Here is a 20,531-nt window from a genome sequence, read left to right as displayed (position 1 = left end):
ATTGTTTTGAACTAATTCACTAAGAAATGGGTGCCATTGATTGGGTCCTAGTTCACTTAAAATCACAAAATATGTTTGTTATTAGTTGATATAGTGTTGAAAGATGTTGTACGGGCATTGAGCGCTAGCTTCCTCTATGAACATTTTAGCTCCAGGACGTTGAGCGCCAAAAAGTGTCATTGAGTGGTCAATTTTGTAAATGCTTTGGTGTTTAGCGATGATAATTTTAATGTATCATTGACATATGGTATTAAATACAAGGATATTCTGACACTCCAATAACCATTCATACTCAAGTAGAATTGAATGTGTTATGTCGAGAAGAATAGTAGAAGGTTCAAGTATATCAATTTTGTTTGTTCCTAAATGCAAAGGAGATTAACTTTGTGTGTGGTTGGGTGATAACCTTGAAGCTATGACTCTAAAGAGCCTAGAAACCAACACATGTGTAAACCTCTCGTGAGTTTTGATGTCAAGGGCATGTATTCAGATAATTAAGTTTAGTGTCAATTGTTGTGTGAAATTGTATAATTGATGGTATCTTATTTATGTTTAGCTAGTATTTGATATAGTTAAATATCTTATATATAATAAATTTTTTGTTCATTAACTTACTATGTATCTTTTGCTTTTTGTTGTTTTTTTGCGATAATCACTTTATGGTGTGAATAGATAGTGAGGTAAATGATAGTACTTTTTTTGTGGAAGGCAAAAATGCAACGAAATAGTTTTATAATTTTATATAAATTTGGTATAAAAGTATTTCTATATTGAAAAACTCAAATTATTGTAATTGGTGTGTATATATGTTATATTATTATAATGGATAAATATATTAATATGATATACCTTTCTAATTATCTGTTTTATTTTATTAATTTTATAATATTTTATTTAATAGTTTTATACTATTAAATAGATATTACATTCTAAATTATATATCATGAAAATAAATTTAACTCAGTGTTAAAAATTTAAATCTATTTATATATTATAATTTAAGTATACTATTAAACAAGGTAAGGTTTCTCACATGCCTTTTTATATTATTAAATATTTTTTATGTAGAATTAGAGAATATTGACTTTTAATAAACTATAATGTCGTAAAATATAGTTTAGAAAATTATATTTTAAATTTAATTTAACCTAAAAAATTGATATAAATAAAATAAAATTTATACTTTTATATATATATATATATATATATATATATTATAATTTGGTAATATTTTTGACATAATAAGACAATAAAAATCGTCAAAACTTGTTAGATGCATGATTTTGTCAAAATTGAATCCAAGACACAATCATCTAATATAATGTGATTAAGACGTCTCATTCTTTCCGAAAATAGATTTTCTTTTTATCTTTTTATTTTTCAGCCTTTAACTAAATAATTAATGTTTCAAATTAAAAAATTTTACAAGAATAATTATAACTTAATTTATAATTATTCATAATATAAAAGAAAATATTATAATACATTTGTACTCTTAAATAAAATAATATTAAATTTTTAATGTTTTAAACTAAATTTTTATTTGAACTAAAAGAAAAAGGCGATGGATAAAAACGAATTGAAAATAATAATCTTTTCCATAAAATTATTGACGGATAAGCTCATCGAAGTCAATTTGCTTTATCATCCTTATCTACAACTTTCAAGAACCCAACTACTTGAAGGTGATTACAAAGAACAGCACAATTTAGTTGTTATCCTCATGCAACTATTTGTTTTCTTTTTTTTAATTATACTGATATCACAAAACCTTTTAATTTAAAATAGTTAAAAAATTATTAAAAAAAAGACAAAATTTGTAGGAACTCCGCGAGTAATTTAATGTGTACATGAAATGAAACCATTAACAAGATTCACAGTTGAATCACAAATAAAATAAAAGGTAGCAATACATTCATAAACTTTCATAAAGACTTCTAGAATGTTGACATTGGTGGTGATTTCTTCGAAAATCCACTGATCTTGAAAAATCAGCCTCAACACTGAAGCGCTTTTGAGTATCTTGTCTATGGAATTATCTTGACCTTCTTCAAGACTAAATCTTATTTTTCTGATCGGGTTTTCTTTTTGTATTTTTAATTTTTCTTTCTGTATTTCTAAATTTTTTAACTGACCTTAGACTGTATGATTGGGTAAAAAAAAATCTCTTTTTATATTTACTCAACTCTTTTTTTTTTCAAACCTTTTTCCTAATCCACCCTACTCCATACATTCCACGCAAGCTTGTGCCACGAACAAGAAGAAGAAAGATACACATTTACATTTATTAAATTTATATATTTGGGATAAAGAGTGTATTTATATGTGTTTTGTTGTATTGGATGTCAAAATTTGTAGCTGAACATGAATAGAAACCAAATTTAAGAATTTAGGATTACAGATTTGGGAATATAGGATTGAATAAATTTTCAAATCTAGTTATAGGGTACTAGATTTAGGTTGAATACGAATTTTGAAATTTAGTTAATTTTTAAAAAAAATTATTTTTAATAGCTTATGATTTTGTTATTTTTTTTAATTTTATTTATTTTTTATGTTATAGAAATGGTAAGTGCTTCTACATATCGGGTTGATAATTCCACACAAGGTAAAGCTAGAAGGAGACTCTAATCATCTACTATAGAATAGGTTATGATGTTAAAGCTAGATAAACTACAACTTTAGTTGGTCCTGATGTTTAGAGGATGTTATATTGAACAACACACGGATGTTGTTCATTGAGAAGATGAAGGGGTTGGATATCCTAAAGGTCCAGTAGACACTAGATGAAGGGGTTAGTAATGCTTTTATTTTCTTTATGTTTAATGACTTGTTTAAATTTTATATTCAATTTTTTTTTTTATGTTTAATCGACACTGAACCCCTTTGTTTTATTGTTGTTTAACTCAGATGTAAGAAATTTTGGACAGAAATGTGTTCACATTTTATGGATTTATCTACACCATTAAGTTTGTTTATATACAATGCTGAATTTGAATTTAAGTTTGCAAATAGAACATGAAAACATGGTAAAAACCAGAAACTTTACTTGAACTGATTAATAAGTTGTTTTGCAGAGATTATTTACAGGCAATGATATATAACAGACATTTAGTGTATATAAGATGGAAACAACAAAACAATATCTTTTATCTATTTGAAAATTCCTCATAAAATTCTCTTTAAAAAACTTCACTCGGTGAATAATATAAACTTTTGCTAAACTGCAGAAACATTTATGTATAAATTAGGAGAATAATAATAAGCATATATAGGTGGTATAAATATCTGTCATGTATTATTGTACTCAATACTTAAAAGACATCAATTATTCATATACAAATTAATTTTTTTTCATATTAAAAAAGAACTCATGAACTGGTCCTAACCCACCAAGTTTGTTGGTATTTTGAGTCTGTAAACTTTTTTAACGTAGGATTTTTTTTGTCCTTTGAACTTTTTTTATCCTAACTCATGTAAGTTAGGACCAAAGCTCATGTAGGTTAGGATCTAATTAAAAGGTCTCCTCAACCATATGGATTTCTCTAATAGTGTACATAGCATATGGATTTCAATAATTCAAAAACCACTGTAGCAAGCCCATAGAATTTTCTACAAGTTCAAATAGAAATTATAATAATCAATTGAGTGATGTATAAAATATCCTATTTGATAGTCTAATCACATGTACTCTTGTAATTTTACATCATCTATCTAACAGAGAACTTTCCTTGTCCTCTATAGCCCATATGTAAACAGAGGCGTGTATGGCTAAGCCCATGCTTTAGATTCTGGCTATGGTCAACAATAGCATGCTCTCCCTGCAGAATCATAATCAATTTGACTAGAGTCAGGCATTAGTTGTGATCACTAAGCCCATTCTACATTGGATCCTATAATAAGCTATAACTTTACAACAAACCCATTCTCTTGTTACACCCCTTAGTTTCCTTTGCCCCCAGCTCAGAGTAGAAGCGTTGGTACCAGAACTTCAGGGTAGAACAGAAAGATCCACCTTGTCAAAGGAAAAGAAACTGACCCTTCCCTCCGTGACCAGGCAGATTTTCAAAGGAATGCCACCACATTGCTTCTCAAGGACTTCAATCTCTGTTCTAGACGGTGGATGACCCCTAACAGAAGATACACGATTGAATAGATTTCCATCAACAGGTAATAAAAAAAGAAATAAAAAACTAAGGACAAATTTGTTTGGCTATTAATTAGCGGGGGACAAATAATCAATGTCGATCATTTCCAGTTCCTTTTTTCTAAAATAAATAACTATAATTGGTAAATATCTACAACAGTTACTTGCTCACTTGTTCCCCAGGAATTAGAACTATTCATCCAAGTTTCAGCTGGCCATCAGCTTCTCATGGATGTATTGAAGTGTATTTAACAGAGAACAAATATCTTTCGATATGAAATTGCATTTTCCTATGGCAATACCTTTAAATCCTATAAGAGAACAGACTGCGGCAATGTCTTCATCAATTCCTAGTGGTTTACTGTGAGAAATAACATGGCCACATTACAAACCTCCGACCTTACAACACACACGGCACAAAATAAAGCAGCATGTTTGAGCCAGTATTAATTCCTCCGATTTTCAATGGGGGAATGCAAAAAATTAGGCCATAATATGCTTGAATTCCTTAGTCACGTTCTCAATTAGTCCATTTATAAACAACAGAAAGATCACTAACCAATTAAATTTATGAATCTAAAGTAATCATACTGATGCATGAGGTATGGTTATTACCTAGATAAGTACAGTAAAAAACTTGGATCACCAGGGGAAGACTTTCTAAATCGGCTGTTCGGAAGATAAACATCAAAATCTGGCCTCAAATCATTTACTCGCAACTCAGAAAATAATCTTTGGACAGAGCCCATGTCTATTAGTTCTTTGCTTTCTTCTGCTATTTCAAGAGCAGCAGGTCTATGGGAACTTTTAATACTCTTCAAACTCCAAAGAACACCATGCCGCACAATTATGTAACCAAGAGACTTGAGGTGCCTGTAAACCTCAAACAGCTCCCAACAACATCCACTCTTCCCGCCAGCAACCTTTTCATACATTTCTGCGAGAGATATGCTTCTACCACTACTTTCTAATAGCTGTAAGGCTCCTAGTTCCATAAGATACCTGCCATATCAGCCTTTACATAAGCAGGAATTTGAAAACAGCTCACAATTTCAATACATACTTTTTTTTCACATGCAAACAAGTGTATTGCCTAGTTACAAAGTTTATTATTCACAGAAAGCTAAGGCTTCAAGAAGTATGTGACTCTTCCCTATTTCTGAATGTCAACAAAAGATATGTATAAAAAGATTGCAAATCACCTACAAAGTCTCCTCAATTGAAGAATAAATCTTGCCACTACGAACTATTCCAGTTGTTATCCACATTTTTCCATTTTTCTCAATGACTTCTCCCATTCCCATTTCTTCATTCCAAATGCTTTTGGATTTCACGTTCCTGGTAAATGAAATGAAAAAATCTTCACTTTGAAAATCAAACTTGAGCAGGGGGAAAAGAGATATCCTAACTAGTTCGTACTAATTTACAATGTAAAGATGTTTGACCTGAACTGCAACTTAGGTATAGAACCAGATGAAAAGCCGAGCTCCTCTTCATCACTTGCATTTTGGAAATAGACCTCGTCATCACCATCTTCACTTGAAGAACATCCCCATGTATTGTCTTCCATAGCTCAAAAGCTGTAATTAAAAATATAAACCGATTGATCAGTTGTTAGGATTGTTGGCAGCAATGTTAAAATAATCACTAAATCATATCATTATACGATAATCACATGGCAAAAATATAAATAAACCAAGAAGCACCCATTTATGTCAAAGCAAGTTGGTTGTGCCGTTGAAACTATTCATCTACAAAAATCAACACACATAACCTCACATGTTCGAAAACAGATGATAACAAACAAATCGAACAAAAATAAATGAAAAATAAAAGAAGAACATGAATGGCATAAAACCATAAGATGCAGGCAACACAATCTAATAGGATACGCACAAATTGAAGGATTAAAACTACTAAAATGGCATAAAAGGTCGTATCTAAACAAAGCTGCACTAATAAAACCCTTGCCGCAAGAGAAGAAGGAGAACAATAATAAAAGGGCATTAGAAATGATTTACTGGACCCCATGATGGGTGTCAAAATGTTCCAGCCAAAAATACCTCAGTATGATTCTAGGGCATTCAAATTGAGTCCCTTTGTTCATAGTGTAAGGTGTATTTTATAAGCCCTAGTTAGTTGTTCTATTATCTCCCAGTCTTAACTAATATTATTTAATCTTTAGAATTTGTATTTTTCTTAACCAACTCAAAGTACCACAAATAGATATTTCCTTGATTTTTGCCTAATATTCTTAATATTTTTATTGGATCCTTATGTTAGTAATTATTAGGTCCTATAACCAACCTGTTAGATAAGTTAATGACCCTTTTATAAAATCAGTACTCGCCCTATAACTGAGACTCACTATCTCAAACGGACCACATGAAAAGGAAACTCATCTACATGACTAAAATGGAAACAAGTGTAAAGGATAAAATATATTTGTTGAAGATCTCATAGTCTAGAAATATGGCTCAAATAAAATATATAAGCGCAAACATCACCTTCGGAGTCGATTTTGAGGTTGTTATACGCTTAAAATGTAACACCCCTAATTTTGAGAGTCACGAAAATGAGCCAAAATTTAAAATTTCCTCGAGTCGAAAATAAATTGAAAATTTTATTATAAGAACACTTAAATCAAGCACATCAAGTACTAAAGAAATTGTCAAGATAAAGTTTGAGAATTTCAAAGAAACATAATTTACTATAACTTCAAACATAATTGTCCATATCTTAATTTAAAACATCATTCCCAGAAATTTCTAAAACATCATTATAAAATTTCCATAGTGGATCCCCCTCTCGTCAATTAGCGGCTCCAGAATTATATGTAATCCTATTTGGGTTTCCGTATATGTTATATGATCATTGCACAAGTACACGCAAACAAGCAAATAGAAATGTATGGGTGAGCTAATGTTTAAAACATATACACCAATAGTATATCATATACAGCTTCCAACAGAGCTAATAACCATCCCTCATAAAGTTCAACATTACAAAACAACTAAATCAATTTCAATTCATTTCTCATAATTTACGCATTGGACACTGGAGGGTCTTAGGAATAAAATTTCAATTTAGCATAATCAACTGGCATCATTAACCAAATCTTTGACAATCACCTCTATAGAAACTATCATATGACAACACACATTTATATATACATTCTTGATCCTGTACCCGAGTTCAATCTAAAAGTGCATGCGCGCGCGCACACACACACACGTGCGTGTGCGTGCGCGTGTGCGTGCGCGTGCGCGTGTGCGTGTGCGTGCGCGTGTGTTGTGTGTGTGTGTCTATATATATATATATAACACCAAGATCCAAACCAACAATCTAACTACCCATACCAAAATTTACTTCCAGTGCTATTAATTATTTGGACAAGTTATTTTATAGCAAAAACAATCACCATTATGAAACTATAAAGGATACCATCAGAAACATCATAGAAATATCTAACGTACTATCCCTGTACTCATTCTAACCATTTTTAATTCACTTTGAATTCATAATCAATTAGCTATTCTACAATACATCCATCCTTATTTCTAGTACAATCTTGATTAGTCGAACGTTTAGATTAAAACAGAGTGACACACCTTCAAAATACATAATTCCCACTTTCACAAATATAACGCTTAATTATAGTTCAAGCCCAGATCGAAGATATTTCAATTGACTAGACTAGTTTCTAATCACAATCAATTCAAGAGCTTTATAATATTTAAGCATTACATTCTACAAACTAAACATATATGATATATTCAAACTATTACAAAGTTCACGAATAAGAATCCAAAGATAAACTCATTCCAGGTTTCACAGCATCATTATCAATTTAATATCTAATCAGAATTAAACCAAGGTTTTCAGAATGTTAATACATCCAAATAGTCATATTCAACAAGCACTATTTGAAATACATTTTAATTCCACCTTAAAGGCATACCAAAATAACTATAATTACAAAACAACCATCCATAGACCAGTGAAAGCTTGATTAACTCAGATCGAAACCCAAAACAATATTAAATGTAAATTTCCAGCACTTCAAGATTCAAACAGCCAACCAAAACATACCAATATTATTTTTCGGAACCTAATTTCACACACACAATGCTATGAAAAAAAACAACTCAAGTCACCAATTACGAATTTCAACATGATATGCCACAATTAAATCCCAGCCACCACATTCTACCAATTACACATATATCGTATTCGAACCAAAACCACACAGTATTCACAAATCAATAGCCTAGAAGAAAACCCAGAATTTTTCCAGATTATCAAACACTTAAACAATCAAATACAAATTAACTCCCCATACCTTGGTCGTTCCTTCCTCACTGAATTCATCTTCTCCCCCTTTCGTCAAGTTTGTTTCGCTCTCCCACGCTCAACTCGCACCCTTACTCTCTCAGTCACTCTTAGATGCTAAAGCACTTGTTGTTTCGTGCTCTACCCTTACCCCTATGGCTCCTTTTATAGGTTTCACCGATACCCTCACCATAGACACTCGAAAACCTAAAATTACTCTCCCCAATCTCGGATTCCGCCTCCAATAAGGCGCCTTTAACGTCAACCTCTATAACCCCTTTCTCCAGTTAGTTTCTCACCAGAGCATTGATTTCTATTTTACTCCCTCTCACCCCAATCTCACTCTGACCCTCCCGGTTTTATTTGTGGAAGGAAGAAGAAGAGAAATAAGGAACAGAGAAGATAAAGAAAAAGAAACTAACCTGTAAGCCACTCTTCGCCCACGATTTCAAAAACAAACCAAAATAAATAAATAAATAAGTAAAGTTGCAACAAAAAGACTACTCATTTATTTTTTCGCCTATCATCTTAGTTTCACATTTTTAATTCAAATGATTAATTATTTCATACCACCAAAAACATGTACACAATAAGTTTACCATCATACATTCTATCCTAATTATCCACCTAGTATTAAAATAAATCTTAACTCAAAATATTTCAATTACTAACTTATAACTTATACCTAGGCTTATTAAAATCATCATGTCTTACATAAAAGCCATTTTCTAATAATATTAAAAATGTTTAAACTAAGGAATATTAGTATATTATAACCTCCATTTTAAAGAAATAAGAAAGAGAGTGAAGAAAAAGGCACGCTTCTCAGGTAGCAGTGTTCTACCTGCTTGTTTTTTATTTTCAAGTAACAATGATATATAGTCTTTGGAAAATGATACTTGAACAACCATTTTTGACAACATTTAGACACGCGCACACGTGTCAAAATCTGAGTGGTCCATTTTCATTTAATTTTTCCAACTGGACCATTCAGATTTTGACACGTGTGTGCGTGTCTAAATATTGTCAAAAATAGTTGTTCAAGTGTCATTTTCCATAGTCTTTTTGTGTAAAATGTTAGAAGAGCTTTTCAGAGCTTCACTACTGGAAAAAGCTTCGCTCCTAGTAATAGAATAGTTTGAGAAAAATTTAATTTCAAATGTTCAGTATTTTAATAATTTAACATGTTTAAAATGCCCATACAAATTCAAAAATTTCAGAAAAAATATATATTTAAACCGCTTGTTCTATTTTAGAAATTTTTGAATTCATAAAAATGTTACCCTATTAAATTTTCGTTTTTAAAGTAAAAATAAATAAATAAATTTACTTTTTTCCCTAAAACTTAAAAAAGAAAAAATTAGGAAAGATTTGCTGTACCTCCTGAGGTTAGAAAGAACGTTCGAAACAAACGAGAAAACACCCTGGAATATCACAAGGCGGTTGGGGAAAGATGATGCTGTTGGGAAGGGTTAGAGAGGTGAAGCAGAGTGTGGTACATCTTCGTCATCTATGCCACAACCCACAGAGATATATTCAAGATCTCGAACTGCTCAAGTGCTTCAAATCCGAGATTCAGTTCGAGCTTTCTTCCAATCATTTTCAGGTTCTCTCGCTCTTTCTTTTCCTTCCATGTCATGTTCTTTCATCACTTCTTCCATTTCACTTCAAAACACTCTACATCTTGAATCGCCACACCCATGACAGTTAAAAAACAAAAGGGGGTCTTTTGAGTTACTCGTGCATTTCCATGGGTGCAGAATGCTCAAACTGGTTCCTTAGGGGACTTTGTGATGGAACCTGACTCACTCAGTTCCAAAGATGTCGTTTTGCGAAGAAAATTCGATTCTGGTGAGGAAGTTGCAGTTTCTGCTATTCTGGGGCCTCCTAACTACGAGGAAGACACCGTTTTTCCAAGAGATGCTTTTATGAAAGTGTGTGTGAAAAAACCAACATTAAGCTCCATTTTGCAGTTTGACTGTGGAGTTCATGAAGAAACTGATAAGGGCTCTGATTTTGACATATATAATGCTTATTATCTCAGATCACCTACATTTCTCAAGCCTTCCAATTACAGAGGTCCCTTATTCAGGTAAGCTGATACTGGCCATTGTTCCTTACAATTATTATCTATGTTAAAACAATTTTGGTTTTCCTGTTTGAGGGGAAGTTGATTTGTATTGGCTTTACAATTTTGTGGTGGATATATTTAGTGCTGGAGATTTGCTTCAATGAACAAAGAGTACAATTTGTGCTATAGATTAGAGTAAATGACAAATTCAACCCCTAAAATTGTCATTTTAGTCCTTCTATAATTAACAAAGCCCAAAACCCCCGGGAAGTATGAATCTTTTCATCTGAGTCCCTAGATTTAACCAGTTCTGTCTCTTTTTATTCTTTAACAATTTTAGTATAATCAATTAAGTCACATATCTAGCACTAATTGTATCTGAGTAATTACAGCTTTGGGGAACTTTTTGAGAATTTATTTTGTTCAAGAGACTAATGTAAGACTATGTTCAACAACTTCAGAAACTAAAGTGTCTATTTACTTCATAGATTGTAACTCCAAATTTAACCCAGGCCTACACATTTGACATGCTTGGTTATGATCATTTGATGTTTTCAAAATCTCCAGAGATTATTTCAATCTGCCCATTTATTTGCACATTGCATTCTGAATCTTGATGGCTCATTTTTCTTGTTCGTTTATGCTGCTAGTGTTATTGTCATAGAATGAATGTACTCTTATAGCTTATAGTGTGTTTGGCAACCAGTTTGATTGGTGTTAAACTGAGGTTTTGAACATTCGAATGCCAAGATGTTAAAAGCATGCGAATGTTAGATTACCATTTTTTATCTTGGCTTCATATCCAAGACTCCTCTACCTAATGTCTATTGCATACATCCTTCGTGAACCTTGAGTGTTGACATACCTATTCATATGGCTTTAATGTTTAGATGGCATGCTATAGTCCTGTTGGATTAGATATGCATTTCCACAGGGTTACTCATCTTGATTGGATTAGATATTACAAATACATTTTCACAGAGTTACTCATCTTGATTCTGTTTCTTACTGGCAACTGTGCAAGACCGTGTTCAACTACTTTTTTTAAGTAGCATTAGAAACAAAAATTCATTTACCAAAATTTGTTAGATTTTTAACATATTAAAGTTATTTTAACTGTTAGTGTATGCTTTTTGGTTACTCATCTTCTTAACTGCATAGGCTTGTAACTTGATATAACTAAGCCTGTGAAAATTTAAACTATATGTTAATATTAAACTTTAGAACTTCTTTTCATGCTCTTTAGAAAGTTAAATTCGCTAGATTAGCAAACATGCATTTCCTTGTTGCTTTTATGACTTATCAAATCATCACCAGAAGTTGGTTTTACCAGTATCATCATTTCAAATTCTAGTAAATCATTCATAAATTACATTGGTCTTTTTACTAATACTTGTTCATTGTCTTGTGTATATCCATGTGAAGCACATTGGATAATGAGTTGCAACATGCACTCAAGGAATACCTGATAGTCAAGGGCATTGGCGTAAGCCTGACAAACTTTCTTCTCCACTACCTACACAAAAGAGAGCAAGAGCAGTATGTGAACTGGTTGAAGAAAGGTGAAGCAGCATTTTCATCAACAGAAGGGTCTTTGAGGCAATCTGTGGAGGCGTTGCAATAGTGTCAATTTTGGAACTTGATAACTTTTACTGATATTTTAGTCAAATGGTTTTGAGAATTGGGATAATAATAATAATGATTAGGATGTCAAACAAGTGGCTGATTTTTACAGTATAGAATTTCTTTTCTAAATGGTACGTACCTGAACTTTTGAAGCTGGAATATCTTCTATACAAGTTAAGTGGTTAAATTGTTTTTTGGTTACAGGGTCAACTTTATCTATTTTATCTTTCTATTTTCTTCTATTAATGTTTATGCAAAATTGATCTAAATTGGTCCCAAATAGAGTTCACCAAATCTTAAAGTTGATTTATTTATTTATTTTCCAAACATTTTCCAGTTTCTGTGCCTATGACATGCAGTGTTCTTTGGAAAGTTCTTTCAGAAGCACATTTTGTGTCCAGAAAGCTTGTTCTAAAAAATTCATTCTGGAAATCCTATTTTGAAAGATATTATTATATAAGTTATAGAAAGTTTGTTTTGAAAATTTTATATTGGAAAGCTTGTTCTAGAACATTTCATGCGTTATAGAAATTCCATGCCGAAAATCATGTTTCAAAAATTCCTTCTAGAAATCCCGTTTTGAAAATTTTAGAAAGCTTGTTTCAAAAGATTTTAATAATAGATAATTTGGAAGTAACTTTTTTAGAAAGGGTAAAATGATTATTTTGAAAAGTATGAGATTGCAAGAATAAAAACCTTTCACAATTGTTTGAAATTAAAATTTTCACAATCCTTTAAATCCAAGTTTTAATAGTTAATCTTCTTATTGAATTATAATACGGGTTTGTCTTTCATAAATTTGTGAGTTCTACAGTGATTGTATAACAAAAATCATTAAATGTTTCGGTGACAAATTTTTTGTTAAATGTATTAGACTTACAACACAAACTAGGTTCAAAATTGTTACTGCATTCCGCTTTTCTAATAGATTTTAGATTATATAATTTAAAAGATATTTTTGGGATGTATTCAAAAATTAAATTTTAAAAATTATATTTCAAAATTTAAAAATACTATTCAAGTTGCATAATTTAAAATACATTCAAAAAATACATTATAGAATATTTTAAAAAACTCTTTTTCATCCATCTTCTTCATTTAATTGTCTTCAATTCTCAAAATCTGCTAATTTCTTCTCCTCTGTTTCAAACCCCAGTCACACTCTTCCACACACCTTCACTTTCCCATTTACTTCTTTCATGGACCACACAGACCATGCTACTTCTTCCATCAATTCATCTTTTCTCTAATTTTCCTCCTCTTCTCCAAATCGTCCTCAACCCAACTCATCCCTCTCCCCTTTCATCTTTTTGCATTTTTCTCCATGGCCATATATTTTACTGTTCTTCATAAAAATGTTATTAATTTTCTGTTTTACATAATATTTGACCCACTCATATAAAGAATATTTGTTTTGAAATTTCTTCCCTCAAGAAGCATAGCATTTTCTGTCTTACATAATATTTTACCGACTCATATAACAATATTTATTTTGAAATTTCTTCCCTCAAGCATAGCATTAAAACTATCAAGGAGAAAGATTTTAATAACTTTATTTTATTTACTTAAATTAATTAAATAATAAGTTTTATAAATTAATTTTAATAAAAAATATTCATAATTTTATAATTTATAATTTTTAAATACAAATATATTAAAAAAATTATAACAAAAATATATAATTAAAACAATAATTAAAATTAAATTTTAAATTAAAATTGACAAACAAAACTAAACTGATAAAAAAAATTATAAAAATAAACTTAACCACAAATTCATCCAATACAAACAGATTTTGAATCAAATGCCCGCTGCTATGAATGCCTCTCTAGAGTTCCTTTTGGATGCAATGGTAAGTTGGCCCAATTGGAGTGGTGGTTCCAATGACAAGAGCCTGAAAAGTAATTTGGGATTTATAGATTTGATAAAAAAAATTAACAAGTATAATTATTTTACATTTATTTGAGATTATTCTTTTATTTTTATTTTTTAAAATATAAAAATTTATTTATTTATAATTATTTTATTTTTGTCAGGTGTATTAAATGAAGGTTTAATATATATTACGGTCTCCTAGTTTATTGTTTTTGTTCAAAGTAGTATCTTGTTTTTTAGTTGTTTACGGTGGTCCCATGTTTAATAAAAATAGTTCAAATTGGTCATTTTTTTGCTGACTAGATTTAAAACGCTAATAGTGAATGACCTATACAGTTTTTCATTACCTGAAAATATATGTCAATTGACGTGGAAATGTTAAAAGTTAAAGTTATTGGGTAAAAGGAAATTACAATTAGGATTGGAAGGAATTTGCGAATTGGGGTTGAAATTCGTCTTCAATTTAGGTTTTTGGTTTGTTGAACTTTCAATTGGAAGAACATAGGTCAGGTAAGTGGCTTTAACCTAATGTTGTTGTTGTTGGATTGGGGGTTAGGGTTTAATTTGGTGTTGAATCTGTTAATTTTGTTAAATGTATTATTTTGTTTGATTAGGCATGAGTTTCGTGGTATAAATTTTGTAATTATCTTGTTTTGTAAAAGCTTGAATTTGTAATTGTTTTGTAATTATCTGTAATTCGTTGTCAGTTTGGGGTAAAAATGGTTAAAGTTGTCACATTTTGAGGGTTTATAGTAGTCCCGGTTATTTTGTGCAACAAGTATTGGTCAAGATCTAGGTTCACATGTAAGGCAGTGTCTAATACACTTGATAACAACACGAGTGAAGCTTTCAACAACGCTATTGTTTATGCTAGAGGAAACCCATTATCACTATGCTGGAAGACATCAGACTTTGTCTCATGAAATGATGGACCACCAACAGAACCAAGGTGGCATCTATCGATTTTTCTATTTGCCCAAAGATTAAAAAGAGACTCGTCAAAGAATCTAATCATCAAAATATTGGATCCCAAGGTAATAATCTATTGATCCTCTTCATTTATCTTCACGTACATTTCTCATGCTATTGAATCTAATTTATCAAGATGAATGTCATTCATTGTTGTCATGCTATTGCAGCAATGAAGTACTCAAATTTAGACCCACAAAATTATGTTCCAAGTTTGCTCAGAAGATCCACATATGAAGAGGCATATGCCTCCATCATTTATCCTGTGAACGACCACCTGCTATAGGAAACAACAAGCTTGACAGATGTACTCCCACCATTTAAGAGGAAGTTGTCTGGGAGGCCAAAGACAAAACGAAGGTTGGAGTAGGCATGGAAGCTAACTAAGGATGAGACCCAAATGAGTGTTTGTGGTCATAGAACACCACTTTAAAAAGTTACAGGACATCTTATTTGAAGATCTACCCTGTTACTCACCAAAATAACTTCAAAGTCAATATTAACTATCATACATAAATCCAATAGATATAATGTGAAAAGGGTATTCATAAAACCTTGTAATGACGACATCCCCCAAAATTGTCTATTAGCATTCTTTGTAGTTCTGGTCATTTTGGTTATATGAATATTACCATAGTTTCAAATAGGATTATCCCACCTCCCCTCCAACCACCACCATGTGAGGAATGAGAAATTTATTTGCCCCATGTATTGGAACAAGAAGAACAATCTTAGGAAGAAGTCATACCTCTATCGCCATAAGGACTTTGCTCAATATAGGGAACAACTTCCACAAATCCTAACCCTCTTCACATACGAACCCTGACCCTCCTTTCCTTTAACATAATAAATTAAAGTTTTAACATTTTCAACATCGATTGACATAACGTAGCTACATAATAAAAAAGCTGGACATTATCATTTACTATTGGCTAAGGTAAACATTATACTCTCAATGTTTTAAACATCTTCGATGAAAAAGATCAAATTAAACTACTTTTACAAAACATAAAAACAACTTAAAGATTACTTTAAATACAACCAACCACTCAAACCAAAATAAATATTAAACCATGTAAAATTTTGTCTTTCAAGCATAAATAAAATGCAACAAGTAACAAATCTCACAAATCCCTTGCCTTAAGTGTGAAATCATTGTTACACTTATATCCATGCAAATTATAGAATACTTAATTATATTTTTAACCACTAAAACTTAAAATAAATTTATTATACATATGGTAAAATAAAAAATAAAAAAGAATCATCTCAGTTTTTTATTGCGCTTTCAATAACGTTTGTAGTGTTTTCCTAAACCGTAAATTTAAGAGATTAGAACTTTTTTTAAAATTCGAATAATTAAATATTTTTTTAGAAACCAAATTTCAATTTATCTCATATTTTAGAAACTAAAATTATAGTTATTTCTTTAGAGTATTTGAACTCTAAAGAGAATGCCTGAGATAATGTTTTCCACAAGTCAGTCTCCCAAATTATGTTTTTTTATCTCATAAAAACACTTAATTTTTTGCTTCCCATGTTTTTACCGTTTTTTTGTTCTAAGTTTATCTAATTGTCATCAGATAGACAACATAATGGAAGAAAATAGACCATAAATTCAGTCAAATTTATTGTTGTGCTGTCATTAGATTAATTCCACTAAATTATATGACCAAACTTAATAGCATCGTAATATTTATTTAAAATTATAAAACTATATAATCAAAACTTCTCAAATAAGAAAAAATAATAATAAGATTGACATATATTATAAAAATAAAAAATAAAAAATGATAGTGTCAAATAAATATAAAATATTTAAATATGTGAAATTATCATTTTTCAATCAGAAACTAATTTTATAAAAACTTATAGATTTTAAAAAATTAATAATAGAAAATATGTTAAAAAAAGTGGAAAATGTCTGTGGACTATGTGAATTGTATGAAAGGACGGTTAGAAAAATAGCAAGAGAAAAGAAAAAGTATAGTGTCATGTACGTTAGAAAATCTTGTTCTCATAAAAATAGAGTTAGATTTGTTTTACAGAAGAAAACAAAAAGAGGAATTATTAATTTTGAGAAAGATTTATAATTAAATTTCAATTTCAATTGTTAACATAAATTCGGTAATTGAATTTATGAAAAACGAATTACAAATTTTGTATATAAAGTTTTCCATTTGAAAATTGTGTGATGAAAAAGCATAGACATCAAAGAAAAAAAAGCTAACTCCAGTATCACACACTACTTTACAATGAAATACACCAATAAGCACTATATCTTTTGGTTTTAAAATTGATAACTCAAAGATCCCCTTTATATACATATTTCATTGTCAAACTCCTTAATAAATTAAGCTGGGGTTAAATATGTTTTTAGTCCCTAAACTATTGCCCGTTTCTGGTTTTCGTCCCTCTTTCAAAGTAAGGTACAATTTGGTCCTCATTTTTTTCGAAACGTTCGTTTTAGTCCTCGAAAACTAAACCCTGTTTAAAAATTTGGTACGTTCGTTTTAGTCCTCGAAAACTAAACACTGTTTAAAAATTTGGTCCTCATTTAGCAACAAATGAGGACTAAAACCAAAATTTCGAGTACTAAAACGAACGTTTTGAAAAGAATGAGGACCAAATTGTACCTTACTTTGAAAGATGGACGAAAACCAGAAACGACCAATAGTTTAGGGACTAAAAACATATTTAAGCCAATTAAGCTGAATCTCCTTTATATATATATATATATATATATATATATATATATATATATATATATATATATATATATATATATATATATATATATATATATATATATATATTTCCTAAGCATATTATTTTGAAGTATGGATTTTAATTAAATTTCTCTTTATTAATTTTGGAAAATGAAATATACTTTAATTTGTAAATTTATTTCATAGTTCCAAAATTATAATTTAACTTATATTACTTATTCTATTGTTTAATATGTCGATTAAAAACTTTAAATAATTAATATTCAATACAAGAAAATTCATAAATAATGACTACTTTTAATGATAAAAATATATTTATAGACTAATTTTCTAATTAGAAACTAATTTATTTTTTTTAATCAAAACCTTGTAACTAATATTAGTGAATAATTTAGATATCAATTAATAATAAAAACTATTCTAGTTACTAATTTAAATATTAATTATAATTTTTGATTTATAATAGTATATATTTTAGCTACTAATAATTTTTAATTTTTAAATTAGTATCCAAATTGGTCAACTAATTATTTCTAGTTTCTACATATAGATACTAAATTGAAATTTATTATGTTCCAAAATTTTCATATATTTGAATTTAAAAAATTTAAAGATAAATGAATATAATTATTTCATGTTAAATAACGTTTTATTTCACATTTGAATTGAGATAAATAACTTAAAATATTATTTGACACATTAAAAAAATTTAATACTATTCAATTAAAAGAATTATATCTGTTATTTTTTAAGTTCAGAACCAAGATATATGAAAGTTTAACCTATGAACGAAATTTAATTTTTTTTTTTAAGTTTAGAAATTATAAAAATATTTAACTTTAAAGAATCTAAAATTTTTAAATATTTAATAGAAAAAAACATGAATTTAATTAGAAATTTCATATTTGTAAATGATTTCAAATATAATGAAGTTTTTTTTTTCTTTTTTTCACATACTATATATGGATGGAACTCTTGATTATATGCTAGACAAGGTTATCATAGCATGTTGAAAACATATTGAAAGATGGAGCATAATTATATTGTCAATGTCCATGGTGTAATGTCACAGCACTTTCCAGCACCATACGCCATTGCTGGTTTTGTTGATTTGTCATTTCCTAGAGAGTGGATTGTGGTGGGAAAGATGACTCTTAATGCCACTCAAGGGTTACTCAACGAATGTTCAAACGAAAACAAAGACAAAAAATTCTGTGAAAGGAATGAATGCTATTCAAGATAAAGGAGACTGACATAGTTTGTTGTGGTCATGAACAATTTCTCTTGGTAGAGTCTCGAGTAATTTTAACCTTTCTTTTCTTATTCTTCTTATTTGCCTATTTTCTTTGTGCTTGATGGTGCTTTTAGTATGCATTATTAGAGTAGCCATGAAAAAAAAATCACATTATGAAATAGTAATTTATAGTAATTTAGCAAACTCTGTGAATTATTAATATATAATATATAAGGAGTATATTCTCATTTAGTATCTGTATTTTTTGCTTCCATTTTGTTCTTAATTTGTTTTATTTTTAATATATGAAAATAAAAATTATTTATTAATGGAAACATGTCCACGCATGAATTATCATTTTTTTATGAAAAAATAATAAAAATATTATTTTTATAATAATTATTAAAAAAATATTATTAAATTATAAAAAAGTCCATAAAAAATACTTATAAATTAAATATAACTAGTTTTTATAATTTTATTAAAGATAGTTCTTATTTGTTTTATAGATAAGTTTTCTTTTGTAAATAAGTATTTTAATTTAAAAGAAATTTTTTAAATAATAAAATGGTAAGAATACAAATAATTATAGTTTATTAATGTTAAAGATTATTATATAATAGTAATAAAGATATATTATTCATCTTATCCAACTATTTCATAATAATTTTTTTCTCTTTACGTAAAATTGTTGTATATATTATGTACTATCTCATTTAATATTATAATTATAAAAATAATAATCAATTCTAAATAAGATAAAAATATAATTATATATTATAGTCATTCATAAAGTATATACTAAGTATAAAAAGTTATATATACATACTAAAGAGAATTAGAATTTTTAAAAGAAGAAACTTTATATATGATAGAATGTAACTATATTATGACATCTCTTGTCCTACTGTACCATATCAACTAGAACATAATTATTTGTATACAACATTAAGGTGATAATCGCAAATAAGAGAAAACAAACACACACCCAACAAAAAAAGAAATTGTAAGTTAAAGTATTATAAGAATTTTCATATACAATTAAATTAAATTAGATAAAAATTAATCATGGATTAAATACAACAATCATATAGATATACATAAGCAAATGACACTAGACTCAATTATCCGGATACAAACCTATGACATTGGGTCTCGCCACTTGTAGTAGTATTTATATGCTTTGTAGAGTCATAAACAAAGGGTTATTACCCTGCTATTCACAAGGTTAGTCCACTTTGCACCTAGGACCTAACTAGTGTCCGTAGACTAAGACTTCCTACTACTCTTACCACATAACTCATTCCATTTTATTTGAGTGTGAATGGTTATTAGAGTTTAGGATACCTCCTTGTTGAGCCCCTAATGTCAATGCATACATAACACATCACCACAAATATTTTTTCCTTAAAATTATTATAATATCATTACTACACATAACCACAACCTTGTTCTCAATCCATAATATATACACAAGCACCACGATAAATCTCAAATCTATAATAAACATTCATAGAATCCAACATAAATTATTTCAAACAGACAAAG

The 20,531-nt window shown here is 29.3% G+C and overlaps 2 protein-coding genes across 4 annotated transcripts; one reads left to right on the top strand and one right to left on the bottom strand.

Moving 5' to 3' along the window:
• Positions 1-3,575: 3,575 nt before the first annotated feature.
• Positions 3,576-9,046, bottom strand: LOC124838498 (uncharacterized). Of its 3 annotated transcripts, XM_088091758.1 has the most exons (6): positions 8,490-8,895; positions 5,593-5,727; positions 5,354-5,485; positions 4,763-5,149; positions 4,450-4,508; positions 3,576-4,130 (listed from the first exon to the last, which is right to left on the bottom strand). In XM_088091758.1, exons 2-6 carry the CDS (start codon positions 5,715-5,717, stop codon positions 4,066-4,068), a joined length of 768 nt encoding a protein of 255 aa, XP_087947884.1. In that variant the 5' UTR covers positions 5,718-5,727; positions 8,490-8,895; the 3' UTR covers positions 3,576-4,065. The 3 variants fall into 3 exon arrangements, with proteins under 3 accessions (XP_087947884.1, XP_087947883.1, XP_047170070.1); XM_088091757.1 differs by lacking the exons at positions 4,450-4,508; positions 8,490-8,895 and adding an exon at positions 8,902-9,046; XM_047314114.2 differs by lacking the exon at positions 4,450-4,508 and having other exon boundaries at positions 8,490-8,891.
• Positions 9,047-9,841: 795 nt separating this feature from the next.
• LOC124838500 (Mitochondrial glycoprotein family protein) lies at positions 9,842-12,377 on the top strand. Its single transcript, XM_047314118.2, has 3 exons — positions 9,842-10,085; positions 10,240-10,571; positions 11,976-12,377. Exons 1-3 carry the CDS (start codon positions 9,933-9,935, stop codon positions 12,172-12,174), a joined length of 684 nt encoding a protein of 227 aa, XP_047170074.1. The 5' UTR covers positions 9,842-9,932; the 3' UTR covers positions 12,175-12,377.
• Positions 12,378-20,531: the final 8,154 nt, after the last annotated feature.

The sequence above is a fragment of the Vigna umbellata genome, chromosome 5, assembly GCF_029865625.1.
Source record: "Vigna umbellata cultivar VRB3 chromosome 5, Vumbellata_1.0, whole genome shotgun sequence".
Lineage (NCBI taxonomy): Eukaryota > Viridiplantae > Streptophyta > Magnoliopsida > Fabales > Fabaceae > Vigna > Vigna umbellata.
The sequence above is the reverse complement of the archived record's forward strand: the minus strand, read 5'-3'. Positions and strand labels throughout refer to the sequence as shown.